Source organism: Folsomia candida, unplaced genomic scaffold, assembly GCF_002217175.1.
Source record: "Folsomia candida strain VU population unplaced genomic scaffold, ASM221717v1 Fcan01_Sc016, whole genome shotgun sequence".
Taxonomy (NCBI): domain Eukaryota; kingdom Metazoa; phylum Arthropoda; class Collembola; order Entomobryomorpha; family Isotomidae; genus Folsomia; species Folsomia candida.
The window spans coordinates 2,030,850-2,050,922 of NW_019091208.1; the positions used below are offsets into that span (position 1 = coordinate 2,030,850).

The 20,073-nt window shown below is 37.9% G+C and overlaps 1 protein-coding gene and 1 long non-coding RNA gene across 3 annotated transcripts in view; one reads left to right on the plus strand and one right to left on the minus strand.

Moving 5' to 3' along the window:
* LOC110856642 overlaps window positions 1–2,090 on the minus strand; it is a 31,910-nt gene extending 29,820 nt beyond the window's left edge. Inside the window, exons 1-4 of one of the 2 annotated variants that reach the window (XR_004836327.1) lie at window positions 1,925–2,090; window positions 780–864; window positions 597–687; window positions 377–511 (exon numbers count right to left, since the gene is read on the minus strand). This is a non-coding gene — a long non-coding RNA (uncharacterized LOC110856642). Of the gene's footprint in view, window positions 1–376; window positions 512–596; window positions 688–769; window positions 865–1,924 lie in introns of both variants that reach the window. The other variant, XR_002548595.2, reaches the window with a different exon arrangement.
* A 14,244-nt stretch (window positions 2,091–16,334) lies between these two features.
* On the plus strand, window positions 16,335–19,603 carry LOC110856589 (cubilin). Its single transcript, XM_022105075.2, has 5 exons — window positions 16,335–16,487; window positions 16,575–16,628; window positions 16,764–16,977; window positions 17,830–18,192; window positions 19,338–19,603. Exons 1-5 carry the CDS (start codon window positions 16,433–16,435, stop codon window positions 19,450–19,452), a joined length of 801 nt encoding a protein of 266 aa, XP_021960767.1. The 5' UTR covers window positions 16,335–16,432; the 3' UTR covers window positions 19,453–19,603.
* The last annotated feature ends 470 nt before the right edge of the window (window positions 19,604–20,073 follow it).

The following is a 20,073-nucleotide window of genomic DNA, read 5'->3' on the forward strand; positions in this document are numbered from 1 at the left end:
AACTAATAAGGTGAAATGAGCATTGCAAAATGCTTTGTGACCATATTGCGCACATTCCCATCACTTTCCTACCCGACGTCAATCTAACCTTCATTTTGCAGCAATACACAGAAAGCCTTGTTTAAATTGTTCGGTTTTCGGGTTTCCCTGTTTATCACGCAAAAAGAGCGTTCGCTTCCGACATCAACAGTGCGGTAAATTGCTATGTAAAACGGTCAATGACATGCCTGAGTGGCATAATGAACAGAAAAGAATCTCACATTCCCCTTTTGGGGAAATTGTGTGCAAGGAATACAGCCCCCTGGTAACCTTTTCCCTAAAAAATCGATTTTTTGAATATCCCTAAATGCTTAAATATGAGCACATGTAAATGTACTTATAATCTTATCTGAAGATGTAATTCTTGTCCTGCGGCGATGGCGTAATTCTTGTCCTAAAGTGAAGAAGAAGGAAGTCTTATCCTGCAGCGAAAAAGTAACTGCCCGCTGGTCCATGTTCATATCTTTCCAATCTAAGAATAGACATTTTTAAGAATAATGAAATTCCAGAAATATTTATTTAATTAATCACAAAGATCTTTTTGAAAGTCTTCATACCCACAAGAGTCGCATGAATTCCTCATAAATAAGTCTCTGCATTTGCTTTGCATTTTCGGCCTGCCCGTTGACACAAGGTGATAAGCTGGTTCTACGTACGCGAAATAAAAGTAGTCAATAAACGCATGGATTATAGACAACGTAATTTCCATTGTCCGAGGATTTGCATATACATTTTGCAACCTTTTGTTCTTGTTTTTTTAAATTCTGATGCCACACTTGACTTTTTTCTTGATCTAGTCTTCCCCACCACTTTCATTCTTGACCACTAGAAAATGACATAAATATTAAAAATCCGCTAAATTTTGCTATGAATTATTACGCTTCAAATTTTAGTATTCACAACGCTGATTGCAAATTTTGCAAAATCATGATGTAATTAAAAACATTTTTGAAATAAGCTATGGGATTTTTGTTCAGGATTACATATATCTTTGCCAATTAGAATGTTTTGTTTAACAGCTTAATAACTTATTCTTTGGAAAAAATACTTCAACGTGAGTACTCCAATTATCACAAGAGGGTGGATTTGTAAATATTTGCGAAAAATCGCCAAAATATGAGTTTCATATTTACAAAATATGTACGAAAACATGTACACATGTTTTCAAATAGCAACGAAATGTTTAAAATATTTACGTGTCTGAAAACCAAGAAAGATGAAGGAATCAATTGGCGTACTCTTGACAACTTCTTATTTCGCATCGCAACTCATTTAACAAATTTGCGAAGATGAAAATGTCCCTGTCGCGAGGGGATTCGCAAAATATGACTTCGCAAATCTCTCTAATCTCGCAAATCTATTGAAAACCACATATTTTGGTATTTTTTTCATGGATTTCTTTAATTTCTCTTGCTGGCGTAAATGTGGATGGGTTTACGACATAATTTTGTGAAATTGGAACGTGTCCAATTGCTGAGTAAATTTGCGAATTAATTCCCATGGTTTCCCAGCAAATTTTTGCGAAATCTCGCATATCTCGGAAAACTTTGCAAGTTATGTTGCCATGCTCAATTTGTGAGATATGCGAAGTTTGACGTGAGTAGGCTAAATGGTTAAAAATATTTGGAAATTTGTGTAGCCTTTGAGTTAGGGAACACACGCACAAAATTCATAATCAAATTAAAAATGTGTAATTAAATACACACCCACCGTCTCATATAACTTTAATTTGTCTCTTTGTGTAAATAATTAAATTCATTATATTAGAGCTTTTGTGCATGAAATTTATATTTCGTCCGTACCCTAAGTAATAATCACGGGGTCAATTTCAGGCACGATTCTTGCTCACGCTATAAATACACTTATTAATTTAATAACAACTTACTTTCTCCCGTTGAAAGAAAATTATTGGTTCCACACTTTGGTAGGAAATGAATTTTTTTGAACCCCCCCCCAACACAATAAAATAAAAGTTGCAAAGATGGATCAAGACTTAAAATATTTTGAAATTCTACTTAGGACCCGAACTAACTGACTAAAAATGAGTCCAAAAATCAATGTACGACTGTTCCAAACCACACGAAAAGATTCGTTTCGACATCTTTTTTCCCGTTCTATTTTTATCTCTCCCCCATCCCCACGTTTCATTTTTAAATACTCGAATTTAACATATGTGTGTATGTATGTACATCAGGTCTTGGAGATGCTCAAGTTACCTAAAAATCGCATTGCAGGGGGGAAGGTTTATTTTAATCCGGTTTTCACAGTCATGCTAAAATATGTATGTATGCACGCATTGTGTTAATATGTAATATGCAAAAAAGTGCATGTGTAAATATGCACTTTAGTCCCTGCCAATTTACAATGGAGGTCTCCCAACGTATGCTCACAGTTTTTGGACACAATTGGTGTCAATCGATCATAAATATAATTAGTATGAAATTTGCAAATGGCACAATCTGCCAATGCGCAGGTTTGGCTGATATATTTGCATAAAAAAGGAGAAAACACACCCCAAGCCTGGCAAGTTTTTCATTTTCCAAATTTGTTGCGAATTTTTCCCACTTTGGATGCAAATATCTCCGCCAAACCTGCAAATTTGCAAATTTCATACTAATTTAGTTTGTGATCCATTCACACCAACTTGGTCAAAAATCTGTGAGCATACGTTGGGAGACCTCCATTGTCATGGATCAAACATTCCTGTGTAGGTACATGAATAAATTAGAAAAATAATGTGCTGATTTATTTTTCAATTCTGACGTAAAGCAACTGGAAGCATTAATACGGACTACATATGTATGTAAATAATTGACCTATCCGCTCTGATGCCAATCTTCCATAAATATACATAAAAAAAACGATACAGAAGTCCTTTAACCAACGTCCCAACAATGAATTGTTAACCCGTATTATGTAATCCATTCCATTTATTAAAGGGTGAAAACCCCTTTATGGAAATGTCTTGTCCGTCCGTCCGTCTCTCTGTCCGTATCCACGATAACTTTAGAACGGATTCGAATTTCGACATCCGGTGTTCGCCAACGTGTTTCTAATTTTTGGGGACGGGATGGGTTCGAAGATGAATGTTGTAGGTCGTAAGGTCCCGGCGCCACGGTGATGACGTCAACGGTCAAACGTGCCGAATTTTTTGTTTCTACCGTTCTAGACGCATTTTTGGACGGGGATTTCAGAAATCGCCACCATTTCGACGTGAGATGACCCCATGACCGTGTGGGAGGTGTCGAATGTCGAAAAAGTGACTTTTGTCATGTGGGGTGTCTATTGAAAGGTATGGTTGTGTACGCTAAAAGTACGCCAGAGGTCGACGCCGACAAGTTTTCTGCGGCGGCGGCGCCAGTTTTTGGTGATTTTTCGGCGGCGTCGTCGCCGCGGCGCGGCGTGGCAATGTTAAAGGAATAGGAAATCAAATTTTTCGGCGGCGGCGGCGCGTAAAATGCATCGGCGTATGGCGGCGCGGCGGCGTGAGATCGGCGCCGTCGACCTCTGAAGTACGCGGGTGGGGTGTCGAAATGAGTCAAAACGAGATGTGGGGTGCTGTGAGACAATGACGGGAAAGTGCAGAAAGACGTTGTGGCGTGCCACAAAGACAATTCCGTGTGTTTTCACCCCTTTGCTACATTTCGTTTGCAACGGTTTATTTATTTACTAATTCGAGCCTACATGTGCGACTGTGTGATATATTTACAGAGTATAAAATAAATATTTAGATGTATGTATGTATGTACACACATAGTTATTAATTTATGTAACTCTAATTAGCTAAAATATTTAATTGCATACATAAATAATGTATGAGATAACCGTTAACTTACAATTAGTCCGCATACTAAATAACAAATAAATATTAAATACTAGTCAATTTTATGCAATTTTCTTGAACTTAATAATAATAATCTACTTTTAATTATAATTATAATTATCAATTATGTACTTGGAGGTATTTAGATAACCATTACTTAGTCCGCATAATAAATACGTGGTAAATACCAAATACCAGTTAATTTAATGCCCTTATCCAGTTTTGTAACCTTAAACATAATCTACTTTTAATTATAATTATCTATGTATGAAATTGGAGGTGGAGTTTATTTATGTAAAGATGAGAAACAAAGCAAGCTTTTATGCACCAGTTACCCGCAGTGTTTCACGAAAACAGGGAGCATTTTGCTAAGTTAATTGAGTAATATCTAGAATATTAAATTGATCAGGAACTTTGAGTTAAAAATAGTCCATGCATTTCATAAAAACCTTATTAACAAATGCACACAAAGTCAATAAAGTTACGGATTTTTAGACATAAAAACAAACCTATTTCCTTGCTCTACCGTATACTTTACAGTAGTTTGCATACATAAGTGCACGTGACCAACATAACAAGCAAATCTATCGTCATAGTCGCCTAATAAATTTGACAAATTTATTCATGACATTTGCGAAGGTACCTTCCCACAATTGTTCTATTCATGAAAATAATTTTATGACTCGACGTGGAAACAATCATAATCCCTGACAGGGAACTGATAATTCTGCCGACAAACGGATCCAGTCAACACTCCATGATAACTTACAACCGGGAATTACATCAAATAAAGCTGAAGATAATGGACATTGCTCAACCTATTCGCAAAATTGAACCTACATTTACCAGAACTCACTCAGTCCGAACCCACATTTTAGGACTAATCACAGTGTCAATTCCTAAACCTCATGTTTACTTCTCTTCGATTTGACCGGAGGAAGAGGCAATTCCAGCAAATAAAGGGGAAGAACTGCCATAACCCCGCCACTCCCATAGATTTCACCTCAATCATGGTCACCGAGTGGAGGCAAAAATTCCACTAATAGTAGTTTGTAGTTTGTTCTAACCAAGATAATTATATCCGCAATTCTGCAGAAATACATTTTAAACAAAATTGCATTTTCGTCGTATTTAATAAGAAGCCCATTGAACTATTTAGGTGGAAAAGTTTGCCCACTAACAACCAAAAACGTGAGACAATTATAGACAGAATTATTGGAATTTCGTCCGCAGCATTAGATTTGATTACCCGAGAGCATTTGTTGTGAACCAAAATATAGGGCAAGCATCATATTAACATTAAATTACGTTAAGATCAAGAGCCACTTATGGATCTCATAGCGTAGTCGTCAAATGCGAATGTTCGACAAATTAATCCCCGAACATGAATAAATTATTTTTTCTAGTTTTATGAGCCCCAAACAGCACAAGAAGCTTTAATACTACTGCTATTTTACCTCCAGTGGGAAATATTTTCCCACTGGATTAACAGAATTGCTACTTGTTTTAAATTTAAGTTTTAAATTTTTAAATTGCCATCAATTTTAGTAGCAAAACAATTGATTGAAGGAAATTTAATTTTTTAATACAAGCTAATTCGGATTGCGGGGTAACGATTAACGCATATTTGCATAATATGGTGTGTTGTACTACGTATAACTGTGGAGGCATCTACCAACAAATAAACCAGCTAAAACAACGTTTCCATACATAAATTAAATATTTTCCCTTCAAATCTTTTGATTCTTTTTAATACCAAATACTTGTTTAAATTTAGCCTGTCTTCTAACGAAACCTAACTCCCGTACCGCTATTTCAGAACCATTCACCATGTCCAATCCTACACATTATTTCCCACCGTTTGCACAACTTAGAGTCCAGTTCGATAGTAATCTATGTAGTAAGGAATTTCTCCCACGATATGAATTATTGGCAATTTCTTATGGCTGGGCCGAAGCAGTTAAATTGCGTTTTTCCAATATTTGGATGCAGGAGCAAAAGCATGGTATGCGATGTAATGTCATGCGCAAGCCAAGCGATTAAAGAAGACTTCTAGGGAAGCTGATTTAGTTTGGACAGATCCTCACACAGATATTGAAGCAATATCACAGAAACTCAAGAAAATTTTTGCAATACGACTACGAAACCCTACTTCTCAGGGGGTAAGTGTGGGTCAGCCCTTAACTATATCTACACGGTTTTACCCCTTTTGGAACGTATGAAGGCTGGCATGAATGTCGAAGAGCGCATCAAGTAACTATGTACTCTCAAGGGACTACCTCTGAACTCGCGGCAAATGTCTATAAGCAAAAACCAAAAAAAGATATGTAGGTCAAGGATATCCTCCTTCGTCACGAAAATGTTTAGCAATATTATTTATTCAACATTTAAAAACTGACGTGCGAGTATCTCATTTGAGTCATGAAATTTATAATAATCAGCATTGAATCATCCAAGTAACGTTACGATAAATCATGCAGAATGGTAATTTGAGACAGTATCTTTTAATGAATCGATTACCTTTTTCAGAAAGGGTTAGGCTACCTTGCCTCCCTAGTTTGATAAAACGTTTAAGTTTAATGAAAGTGTACCTTACTTTCATACAATATGTAGATCTTCAAGTTTGAAATTTATGTATGAATTCTATTTTATCGTAGAGCATGCACTAATGGAAGGAATCAATTATATTACTCGACAACCGGTACCCAACGCAAATTATTCCTGCTGGGCCGAGCTACACCACAAGGTTACATGGCTGCTGACCTGTCTAGTCGACGAATATCGGAGATCATCAAACTTCGACGAGGAAATAGAACCTGACGAGACTTTGGATACAGACAAATTGCCTTGTAAAAAATAGTGTTAAAGCGAGAGGAAGTGTTGACCAAGCCCATTATCAGCTCAACAATTCTTAAATCTTTCTTTGCAAGGTTTTTGAAGATTATATCGATTTTGTCGATTGACTAAAACTTGGCAAAAATCTAAGTCAGTACGATGGGACATGTCAATTATTAGATAGTCTATTTCTAGTCTATTTTTACGTAAATATAATACGGTCCCTTTTTGTACCCCAGTCCCAAACCAAAAAATATATCTCGTTCTACCTTACTACAAGAATATGTATGGAATAGGAAATGTATTAACTGATTTTGTACAAAAAGAAAAGGAAAAGTCAATTCATACTCAATACAAAAATATCATATCTAATCTACATTTTGTTATCTCATTCAAAAAGGTAAATTGTCTGCAAAATTATTGTAAATGACCAGTCAACTTTTAGTTATATTGTGAAATCCTACCAGTAAACATGTAAAACTAACAACTAAAATACCAATATTTCTCAAAAACCAATACGGTAATATATTTTTTTCTCAATGGCAGATTGATTTTAATTTTAATTTTAATTTACTTATTTATTTACTGTAACTTTTTATGCATTTTAGCCTGATGAAGCTAAACTAATAGCGAAACCGGTCGCATAATTGGTTAATAAAGCAATTCAAAATCCGATCAGTTGGAAATGCCCTTCTTTTAAATTAAGATACCAAATAATTCAAATTTGCCATTAATGCTTATACATATTTGCATTATGTATTGAGGCCAACCAAATGAATTTTTCTAAGAGTTTTTTTTGTCTCTCTACCCACAGAAATAAAGAAACACGTGAAAATAGAGATCAAAACCCCGAAACATAAAAATCTAGTGGACTGGAACTTCCTCAAAAGCTAAAAATCGAAATGGTCTTGGATTGCTCAAAAATAACCTAACCACCTAAAGTTCATTGTTCTTTCAATTTATAAATGGCTCATCCCACAAATTATTCATTCACAATTTACAACTTTACACCAGTTCTGCTGATACAGTTTCAGCTATGGTTTTTTGCAAACTCCACTTCAAAATGATTAATGTTGAGGTAAGAAATTATGTATTCTGCTCCTTTGAAATTGTATAGAAAATTAATCTTAGCTTTTATTCTTTTAGACCCAGTGCGATTTGAGAAATATAAGTTTCGAGTACTCCTCCGACTCCAAATTGCGAATATACACCTCAAAGCCTTGTCGTAAACAGTCCTGTCCTTTCTTGTCCTTCTGACTCACGCACACAAAAAATTATTTTTAATTGGAATATCCTGCCCATACAATTGGCAAGCTTTCCACCTTGTCTTCCGAAATACGGACTAAACAGAAGTACCTGTCATATTGCCCTTTTGCTCTTCTCGCATTACACAATCGTCAGAAATTTATCAAAGGAGGAGGCACTCTCCTTACGTGAAATGCCCCGCCGTGATATTCGGCTCAATTTTTGATATGTTGTACATCTCGACATGCTGAACAAAAAATATATTGGTCCCTAAGCCCTAAGTGACCTGGTTCGACCGGAAATAGAGGTCAAAGGTCAGTGCACTTTTTCGCTCGAAACCCCATAAACCGTATATTTTTGGAAAGCTACAGACCTCACCAGTCCGAATATACACCAAAATGTGGTCAAAGGTAAACCCTTGACCTTTGGGGGTCAACCCTTAACCTTTTAAGGTGAAGTATGTCTTTGGGCTAAGGTGAGATTTTTGGGGAGAAGTGGCCAGAGTATACTTCTGATCGGATGACTGCACCCATGCAGGGAAAGGGCACTAAAAGGTTAAGGGTTGACCTCCAAAGGTCAGGGGTTGACCTCGAAAGGTCATGGGTTTACCTTTGACCACAGTTTGGTGTATATTCGGACTGGTGAGGTCCGTAGCTTTCCAAAAATATACGGTTTATTGGGTTTTGGAGCAAAAAAGTGCACTGACCTTTGACCTCTATTTCTGGTCGAACCAGGTCACTTAGGGCTTAGCGACCAATACATTTTTGTTCAGCATGTCGAGATGTACAACATATCAAAAATTGAGCCGAATATCACGGCGGGGCATTTCACGTAAGGAGAGTGCCTCCTCCTTCAATGCATGTAAAATTGACGCTGGGAATTAACACATTCCGTAAAAATATCTAATTTTCCTTTTCCCTTCAGGAAAATTAAGGATATCTAGTTCGACAACTAGATATTTACAGAGTTTTGATACGCTAGAAAGTTTTATAATCCAGAATCCTTGAATACTAAAATGTGTCCAAACTACACTCCTACACATTTGTAAAAGTACTTTCCCCCTTTTATGAATTTCTGAACTTAAGACATTTATAAATTTCTATACATAAAGCCTACATTCAGGGTGGTCTAAATGTTACGCTGCAATGCAATGGAAAATTTTTTAACAGGAAATACCCTTAAATCTCCATTAGTTACAAGATTTTGGATTGCGATTTTTATAATTATGATCAAAACTGATGACGAAAATCCTTAAAGTGCTGAATTTTAGAGACAAAATTTTGGGCAATAAATGGAAATTTACGAATTTTCCCATCTAAAAAGTTTTCATTCTAGCATGAAATTCAACCACCCTCCTGTACACGTTAAATAAATGTAATTATCCTAATACTTAATGGAACGAGTAATCCATCGTTGTCCCAGCCGTTAGAATGAATGAATGAATGAACGCTTTATTATACTGGCTTATTAGTACAAGAAATACAAAATTTTATGCTTAACACTAGAGAACGAGGCTCTAAATTAAACATTTTAACAAATTAAAGTAACTTACTTGCCTAGTTTCGTCAGTTTACATCCTCTCTAAGCCAATACTTCTACCAACAAATTAATAATTTAGCAAGATGAACAAACATAACCATCTCGCAGCTCTAAGGAACGCGACAAATTTGGTTGCATACCAAGTCTGGTTAAGTTGTAAATTTAGATACAATATTACAATTCCAAATCATTAGCCAATTATAATTTATGTCAACTTAAGCTTACTTACTTAAAACTATTTTTGTTGGAAAAATTGCACCAAAAAACCAACCTAATTTTGAAATACAAACCAATTTTGATTCCCCAACCAACCGAGTGGACAGGCAAAAGCCACCTGGTAATTCTAATTTTCTAAAATAAAGATTTAAAATGCAATTTTTTGGCTGAAATAGTTGTTCAGCTTGACGATGAGGGATTTTCACACATTTCCAACTATAATCGAAGATATTACCAATTAAATTTATTAAAATTAGAATAAAAATTAAATAAATTTAGAGGAGCTCGTGCCCGAGCAAATCCTCCTCGGTTGGCGCGCTGACGGGGAATTAAAATACAAAATAAATTTTATAGAGTTGTTGACGATTACGTCGTCTTACTATGACCAGTTGCCAGTCTCTCCACTCTAAGAACAAGTATTCGAATGAATATAATAAAATTGCAGAAACATAAATATTTATAAGAAAACATTTTTAAAACCACATATTTACTTATGTACATTGTACATACGTACGCGTTACACAAGTTTCCTGCAAAATCTCTTAATACCACCACTAAAAAAGTACGCTTTAGATTGCCTAGATTTCGTCGCCTCCACTGCTTTTGACTCTGGACCGCTAGAAAAGAAAAAACACATAAATTTTGAAAAATTAATTTTGACGATTTCCATGAGCCATCAGCAGTAAAAAACATGATATTTTATTTTACTGTGTTTTAGCTCAAAAACCTGTTCACCAGGATTGAACTATTCGATTTAATCAGTTTTTAAAATTTGCATGACCCCCTACGTGTAATGGCATGGGCGACAGCACTACCTTTTTCGACAAAACTTGTCAACTTTCTCCCTTCGTTGTGAAGCAACCAAAAGGCCCACTGCGGGCAAACTTCGCATGGACAATCCCCAGGGCATGCTTTAGGCTCGTTCGGAAGCGCTAGGCCCTATTCGTACTCTATGACCTTAAAATGACATGAGGTCAACTTACAAAGTTGACTCATTCTTGCAATCGCTACTATTTCTTCAATCCTGGACAGATTTTCTTCATATTTGGTACAAACTGATCTGAATGGATTGTATTATCATATTCGTCAAAAATTTTGAACTTTTTCCAAGGTCACCAAATTTTGCGCACTAACCGCAAAGGTCAGTAGGCCAAGTCTCACATAACCCCATAAGTGGGGTATCGTTGGAAAGGTCTTGGCGGGAGGATTCAGAATATATATACTTTGTGGGGTCTGGGACCACACCCTGATATTATAGAGACTGATAAATATAATTTTTCCACGTATACAGGCGTTAACACAGGAGCAGATTGAGGGCTAACATAGTAGTAGATTGCTGAAAACTCAATATTACTCATCGATCTCTAGAAAACTAGGGCGTGGTCCCAGACCCCATAAGGTATATATATTCTGATCAAAAGACCTCCCGCCAAGACCTTTCCAACGATACCCCACTTATGGGGTTATGTGAGACTTGGCCTACTGACCTTTGCGGTTAGTGCGCAAAATTTGGTGACCTTGGAAAAAGTTCAAAATTTTTGACGAATATGATAATACAATCCATTCAGATCAGTTTGTACCAAATATGAAGAAAATCTGTCCAGGATTGAAGAAATAGTAGCGATTGCAAGAATAGTGATGAATGAGTCAACTTTGTAAGTTGACCTCATGTCATTTTAAGGTCATAGAGTACGAATAGGGCCTAGCGCATCCGGACGACCCTAAAGCATGCCCTGGGGATTGTCCATGCGAAGTTTGCCCGCAGTGGGCCTTTTGGTTGCTTCACAACGAAGGGAGAAAGTTGACAAGTTTTGTCGAAAAAGGTAGTGCTGTCGCCCATGCCATTACACGTAGGGGGTCATGCAAATTTTAAAAACTGATTAAATCGAATAGTTCAATCCTGGTGAACAGGTTTTTGAGCTAAAACACCGTAAAATAAAATATCATGTTTTTTACTGCTGATAGCTCATGGAAATCGTCTTTGTTGTATTTAAATCGGGTCTTAATTGTCTGTAGTATTTACGAATATTATCACAATTCATTGAAAAAATAAAAATATGTAGGGCACATCTTTTAGATATATCTAATTATCTAAATATTTATCTAAATATATATCTAAATTTTTATAAACACATATATGTGTTTATAAAAATTTACTTATCGAATTTTGTAAATATTTGGACGAGTTTTTTCTACAAGAAGTGTAACGACATAAAATCCAAAACATTAAATTGAAATGTACAAATTTATCGAAAATTTTTATTAAATTTGTCAGCACGTATGTAATTAAAAACAACGTTTCTAAATCTTGCAAACGTTTTGCCAAATAGAAAGATATTTTTGCATGGGATTCGTATTCCAAAGTTTATCCAGACAAGTGAGCACTTTTTGTTAAACCAGGTTATTAATATGTATTTGCGTAAGTAGTAAACGATACCATAAATTTGTTGAGATATGTATGTGTGAATTAGAAAGTTAACGTGAGTACCCCCATCATCATCAGAGGGCGAATATGCATTTACATATTTTCGAAAAATTCCTAAAATATGTATGCTTTTAATATTTGCGAAAAGACAAAATATGTACGAAATACAATTACGTCTAAATTTATTATTGTTCTTTCCATGTTCATTTTACATACATTTATTTCGAAAAAGCTAACCAGCGCGGTACATAAATTTCCCTATCTGAATATTAAAAAAATTCCTCTAATTGTTGTCGTCCTAAAGATAAAAAACCTCATCCAGCTCTCGTCCTGCTGGCAGAGATCCTAAAATCGCGGCCACATTTCCGCGTTGAACTGCAATACTAATTCTTTGGATGAGAAAATTCGTTGCTCTCTTCTCGTCCGTGAGGGCTGTGATCCTTGTCCCTATTTCTTTGATAAGGGACAGGCCCTCCTTGCCCCATACTCCAGTTGTTTCAACGGCTACGGGAACAAAGAGGAATCTGTCCAGAAGGTCTTCGTACCTTTTTGTCTTCTGTCCTCCGCCCTCTCGGCTGCCGCACCAGGATGAACACAGGTTTGGGGGAGGTAAGACGGTGCAAAAGTGTCGACACACGTAAAGTCCCATACCAGGGGCCGCCCTCTTGCCCATGGAACCAATGTCAGTCCGTCAGGGCGCTTCCCGTCTGGCCGGGAACAACCGGCTGGCTCTTTAATGGTGGGGGCTCCGGCGGAACGAAGAGCTCTCCAAATCACGTCATTTGCTGCGGCATGGCGGGAATGACGCCCCGCACTACTTTTGCAGCTCAGGCCATGGTAGCCTTTTGATGTGACCATAGCTCCGCATGGACATTTATGGGAGTGGCAGACGTCGCATCCAAGACGGAGGGCACAAGCGATGCGAAACGTCTCATTTGGGAGTAGCATCCCAAGTTGTGGCGAAGGTACGGCATTGAGCCACGCCCCCACATGCGGTTGTCCCATGGCAAGGAGACGAGCTTTATCCTCTGGAGTGGATGCTCTATTTCTGAGGTGGTTGATAGCGGCCTCTTGCTGAGGCACCTCCCACGAGGCCTGAAAACCTCTAACTTCCGGCGGGGGAAATTCTGCGGGTCCCATTGGATTCCATCTCTCTTCTCCTTCTTGCAATGCGGTGTCGGTGCCATGGAGGTATGGGGGGAGTAGGCGTTCTACAAGGGGGAGGACACTGTAAGCGGACGCGAGAAAACACGGAATCGCCACGTCAACAGCGTGCCTAACCCCCAAGCCGCCATCGCCGACGGGAAGGGAGGACTAAAGCCAAGATTGCGGGGAAAGTGAGCAGTTGAGGATCCCCTCCATTGACTCCTTGAGTTTGGCGTCATACAGGGTGAGGGCGTCGAATCTCCGCCAAGTCGGGGCACACCGCAAAAAATAAATAAGGCGGGGTGTAGAGATGGACGCCCGAAGGAGGAAAAACGCAGAGTGGGAGGAGAGTTCAAGGAGTCGGGCGCCCAGTTTGGCAAGTTGGTCGGTCTTTGTCCCCACCACCGACTCGATGGCCTCGTCAGTAAGCGGGGCGCCAAGCAGGACGGCGGTTGCGGGGGATATCTCCTGTATCCCTGGCGCCGCCTGTCGGAACCGCTCCAAAATTTTAGAGCGGGTATGGTCGTCCGCTCCAAGCACACCAACCTCACATTTGGCGGTATTGAGAAGAAGCCCGACGTCCGCTCCCATGCGAACAATTGTATCTAATGCCTCGAGAACTTTTTCTGGAGTGTCCGCTAGAGTGGCATCATCCAAGTACCACAGATTCAGCTCAGTTTCGATAGCAAGGATGATGGGCTGGACGACCAGGGCGAAAAGTGCGGGACCTATCGGATCTCCTTGTTGGGCCCCGCGGCGGGAGGAGATGGGTGTGTCCCCATAAAATAGTTGAGATGGGGAGGAGTAAGCCTGCGATAAAAAACTGAACATTGAGGGGAACCTTTGAAGAATAATGCTAAGAATCGTGTCCCGCCGAATCTCATTAAAAGCATTTGAGAAATCCAATTTCAAGAAGGCCTTGGCTGTTGTGTGCTTGTAGCCCCAGTAAATGCGGGCCGCATGTGCCGCTGCTTCTGCTCCTCCCTTTGTCCCCACCCCCAGCTGATGTGGTGCGAGGTATAATATCTTTCAAAATTTGTGGGCGGAGGGAGTCCAGACCTCCCGCCGATCCTGGCGGGAAGCTGGCGATGGCTGTAGTGACCTCAAGCACCTCCACCGCTGCTGGTTCCACTGAATTCTTTGGCGGTACGGGATAATTTGTAGGCTCCGGATGTGGCGGGTGCTTGGCGATTAGCGCATCAATCGTTTCCTGGGTCATGGGGGCAATCGTGTCATCTGAGCAGGCCAGTCGAATTGCTCCCCGGACATCGCCATCTGCCAACTTGGCCTCAACTTTCTTGGCGACACTCTCAATCACTCGAGGGGGCTTGGCGGGAGGTCGTTTTTGTCGTGGCGGGGGGGCGGTCTGGCCCACTAGCCACCTAGCAACCCGTGACTTGACCCATGTTGTCAAATTCTTCACCTTATCGGTCTTCTGGGGGACAGGGACTGGGGGACGAAATACATATTTGTACATATGTAGAAAAAAAAATATAAAAATATAAATTTTCGATAAATTTGTACATTTGAATTAAATGTTCTGGATTTTATGTCGTTACACTTCTTGTAGAAAAAACTCGTCCAAATATTTACAAAATTCGATAAATAAATTTTTATAAACACATATCTAAAAGATGTACCCTACATATTTTTATTTTTTCAATGAATTGTGATAATATTCCTAAATACTGCAGACCATTAAAACCTGACTTACAACAAAATTTGACCACTAGTCATTATCAAATGAAAAAGCTAAAAGTCCATAAACACATATCTTCCCTCGGATTATTATAAAACCACAATTGCAATTTGTAAACCTGGTATTTAACATGTTTATAATTTGAGCAAACTTGTCACATATTATTTTTAATCAATATTTAAATGTATTGCTAAACACTTACTGTCTCTAATTCCACAACACTTTTTTGCGAAATATTCTTTTACAGAATAACTCCCCCCCAAGAGGGGGCAATGAATTGTAGTATTTTTATTAAATATGCATTTACTTTAAAACCGAGTGACAACGATTAAGAAAATCAGCTTCGTAATGGTCCCAGCCACACAAGGATGAGATTATTTTTCACATCTTGTCTCATTCTATTTTTATCTCTGCCCCATTCTCACATTTGCACTTTTGCATGGATTTTAAATGCATCTATTCTGCAAATGCATAAGTACTTAAACCGCATTGTAGGGCGAAAGCTTATTTTAAGCCGTATTTTTCATCCAAACTCTAAAAACTCGGGGACTACATAAGCCCTGGTGATGGTGGTTGATACAATTTCGCAGGTGTGAATGCCAGAACTTGATATGGAGATTATAAGTCGTCAAGTGGTGGTAAATAATTATAATGCTGAATGCTCGTCACGTAGAATTGTTATTTTTGTGAAATTTACATATCTCATTTCCAAGAAAAATGCAATTAAGGCTAAAAGTTCTTCAATACTTACAAGTTATTCATTGTTAATTTAGTATTCTACTGTTTTCCAAAAACGTCTAGAAATCATGGATTCACATACCTATGTTCAAATTTTCGACCTATGTTCCGACCAATAATTAATTTTGTCTATGTATTTTTACAATTTTATGATTATGATTATCAATATTATGTAACCTTTCATGATGGGCAAAGGCTGTTGGCTATGATGCAATAAATCAATTATTATTATTTCCAAATTTTCATGAATATTTGCACATCTAAACATATACAAAATCATTTAGTTTTGCAACTTTGCATGTGCCCATGGCGAGAAATATTTATCCAGTCACAAGCAATAATTATGTATATACATATGCCATCAAACTAATTAATTATACAAATTGATCCAAATCAATCCAAATGGATTGATATCTACATACATCGAAACATGTCCCTTTGTTCTTATCGGTAAAAAGTGATGTGATTTGTCAACAATTTATACAATTAACTAGGTTAATCACAATCATTCATAACCAAATTTGCATTGTGTGTCAATTGTCCAGTGGGAAAAATTGTGCAGATAAATACTTGCGTCAGACATATCAGCTTGGTCAAAGAGTGATATGCAATGCACAATTGAAATATTTTCGTTATCAAATTGGCTCATTGTTCGGGTTACTTACTTATAAGCACATTGAGAACTTTGTCCGTGTCCAGTCGTCAATTCCAGCCACCTTCCTTCAAAATGAGTCCAAGCTTTACTCTCGTCTATATTTTGGCCTGCGTCGCCGCAGTTTTTGGTTCTTTTCAAAATAAAAATATGCATAAATATTTATCTGTGACACCAATTTGCATAAGTGATAACTATCTTGTTAAAATTATTTTAGGTGCACCAGGGACAAAGCAGGCCTTCCCTGAAGACCCAGAACCCATTAACACGGGTAAAAGATCTTATTTATTTTGATCCTCCTTTGTTACTAATGTTGAAAAAGTTATATATTTCTAGCCTAATTTTAATTTTTTATGCATTGTTTTTAAATTTATTCTTTTACTACACACAATTTTTCCTTTATTAGTCACTGAATGCGGCGGTTTGATTGACACTTCCTCCGCCGCGCTCGATTTCCTCGTTTCGGGTTCGATTCCTGCTGGAACTCGGTGCTTGTGGACGGTCCAGGCCCCCTACGACCATCAACGCTTCATCTTAACCTCCTCCGGCCTTGGAAACACTAGCAGCATCTACCTCACCGCGTACTCCTCCAACGCGGAACCTGGCATTCAACAAAGAGTGTAAAAAATTCAAATTATTTCCGCTATTTATAAAATATTTTGGGCAGTATTTAGTCCCTTTGGCTGTTCGGATCCACTCTAAATAAAGATGAGCAAAATTTGCTCAAGGTTGAGTAAAAAGGAGGATGACACAACCAAAAGGTAAAATTTGTCCAACAATGTCCAAAATTTATCCACCCTTTGTATTATGCAAATTTTACACAACTTTGGATACATTTTGCACACCGTTTGATAATTTTCACCTTTTGGATGTGTCAGCCTCTTTTTTGCTCAAACTTGAGTAAATTTTAAAAATTTTTGTTTGGAGCATAGTATAAAGCAGGATATTCTATATCCTGCTTTATTCCTTAATCCCTCAATCTCACAGCAATCTTAATTTTAATTTTAATCCCTTAATCTCACAGTAATTTTAATCTTAATCCCTTAATCTCACAGCAATCTTAATTTTAATTTTAATCCCTTAATCTCACAGCAATCTTAATTTTAATTTTAATCCCTTAATCTCACAGCAATCTTAATTTTAATTTTAATCCCTTAATCTCATAGTAATTTTAATCTTAATCCCTTAATCTCACAGCAACCTTAATTTTACATAATCTTAATCCCTTAATCGCACAGCAATCTTAATTTTACATAACCTTAATCACTTAATCTCACAGCAATCTTAAGTTTAACCCTAATCCTTTAATCTCACAGCAACCTTAATTTTACATAATCCTAATCCCTTAATCTGACAGCAATCTTAATTTTAATCTTAATCCCTTAATCTTACAGCAACCGTAATTTTACATAATCCTAATCCCTTAATCTCACAGCAATCTTAATTTTAATCTTAATCCCTTAATCTCATAGCACAACCATCGGTCAGAACCACACCATCGTCTCGAACGTCGTTCTCGTCACGCTGATCGTTAGCGAAAACCAGATCCCGATCCAGCAAGGATTTAGTCTCCATTTCTTCTCCAGCGGGGACGCCGCTACCACCACGTTGGCCGGTCACGCCTCCATCACCGCGGCGAATGGGAGCTTCACTTATCCCGCCGGCGGGGGTCAGTACCCCAACGACGACCATCGTCTCTTCACCTTCGCGCGAAGTGGCACTCCCGCCCCGACCATTCGATTTACCCGGGTCGATCTAGAATCTGACTCTGAGTGCTCGTACGACTTTATCCGAACGTACGTTTGGTTCGACAACCTGTATCTGCAAGTTGCCAGGTGAGTAGTTAAAATACATTAAGGAGTAAGTCTTGTTAAGGGGTAAGTTGAGCTCGTCTGGGGTAATGTGAAAAGGGGCACGAAGTCCACATGATAACACAGACAACACATCAACATCCTTCCTTGGAGTAGGACAATACCAACTTCTTATTTGGCTTTACTATCCCGTGTAGACGGGCTTTGGGCTAGTTTAACCCGTCGGGGGCATCGTGAGATCAAGTGCAAATCAGAGTATAAATCCAGGTCGAACTTTACCTATTTCGATATCTGAAGTTGCCGGATAACTTTTAAGATTTAAAAATGAATGGAAGGGAGCGCACACATTTTTTTGGTTCAAAATTTTGTTCAATGTAAAAAGTTTGTGACCGTAATACCAGCACTATCTTTAATCAATTATCTCGGTAATTGGTGCAAAAAATTCCTGTTCAATACCTTACAAAGTGTGTTGACGTCAAAGTGATTGCACAATTTCAATCTTGAATTGCTTAAGTTGTTTTGAGTGACTGTAATACCAGCACTATCTTTAAGTAATTATCTAAATTAAAGTCGGTAGAAATTGATTTTCACTTTACAAAATTTGTCAACTTCAAAATAATTTCACAGTTGTAAATTTGGACTGATTAAGTCGTTTTGAGTGACTGTAATACCAGCACTATCTCAAACAATTATCTCAGTAATTGTGCTCATCACAAATTACAAATATTACAATTACATTACAACTTTTTTTGGAATTGGGTCGAATTTTATTTTAAATAAAAAACGTCATGCTCTGTGTTTGTCCCCTCCAGCTACCATTATGCAGTTCTCAATGCTGAAAAGTCTTATGGCATTCAGGTCGAACTTAGGCTATCCCGGTTCGATCTGGGTTTATACTCTGGTGCAAATCGCTACGCATATCCATTCAGATACCACCACCAAATTTTTATTGAGACGACGGGCTTGAGGCTTGTTTAACGTAATGCTAATACACACCATACACAGGCACGCCACTATTATTGTTTGGATTAGAAAAACAAGTACAAATTTTTCAGGGCTTGATTTCTACCAGTTTTACATACATGCATTTTACCCCAAAAACTGCAAGAAATGCACTGTAATTTCTTGCACGTGATCATTTCACTCAAGTTTTATTTATTTTTTTGTAGATTTTGCGGGTCGACGATCCCTCCAAGTTTCACCATTCCGGATGGACTCGCTCTTCTCGCATTCGGCTCGGACTCCAGCGTCACCGGGAGCGGATTCACGTTCGAGTGGGAGTAAAACCATTCATTAATTCTCCAATATGCACACTCTTTAAGTACATTTCCAAAAATTTGATTAACGTGTAGTGTGTGTAGGAAATATTTACATATGCATACCAAATAAATAAATATGCACTAATAAAAATTACGCGAATATTTTAGTCAGAAAATTTTAGGTAAATTCACGATTCAAAAGACAATAAGCATTTGTGAAATTGAAGTTCACGTTACATTGCATGCAGGCATTGAACTTAATTTTCTCTGTATCAATTTTCCACTCACAGAAGTAAAAGAATGACAGCGAGGTCGGCTTGTCGACCAATATTTATAACATTTTTAAAATGTGAACGACCAGCCAAACGCAAATAGAAAAATCGTAGGCTCACAGATTTGGACGAAACTAGCGTCAATCGATCACAAATTTGATTAGTATGAAATTTGCAAATGGAACTATGTATGCTAAAGTTTAGCGAGATATTTGCATAAAAAAAGGAGAAAACGTACCCCCAAGGCTGGAAAATTTTTCATTTTACAAATTTGCTGCGCATTTTTCTCGCTTTGGATGCAAATATCTCCGCCAAACCTGCGCATTGGCAGATAGTTCCATTTGCAAATATCATACTAATTAAATTTGCGATCG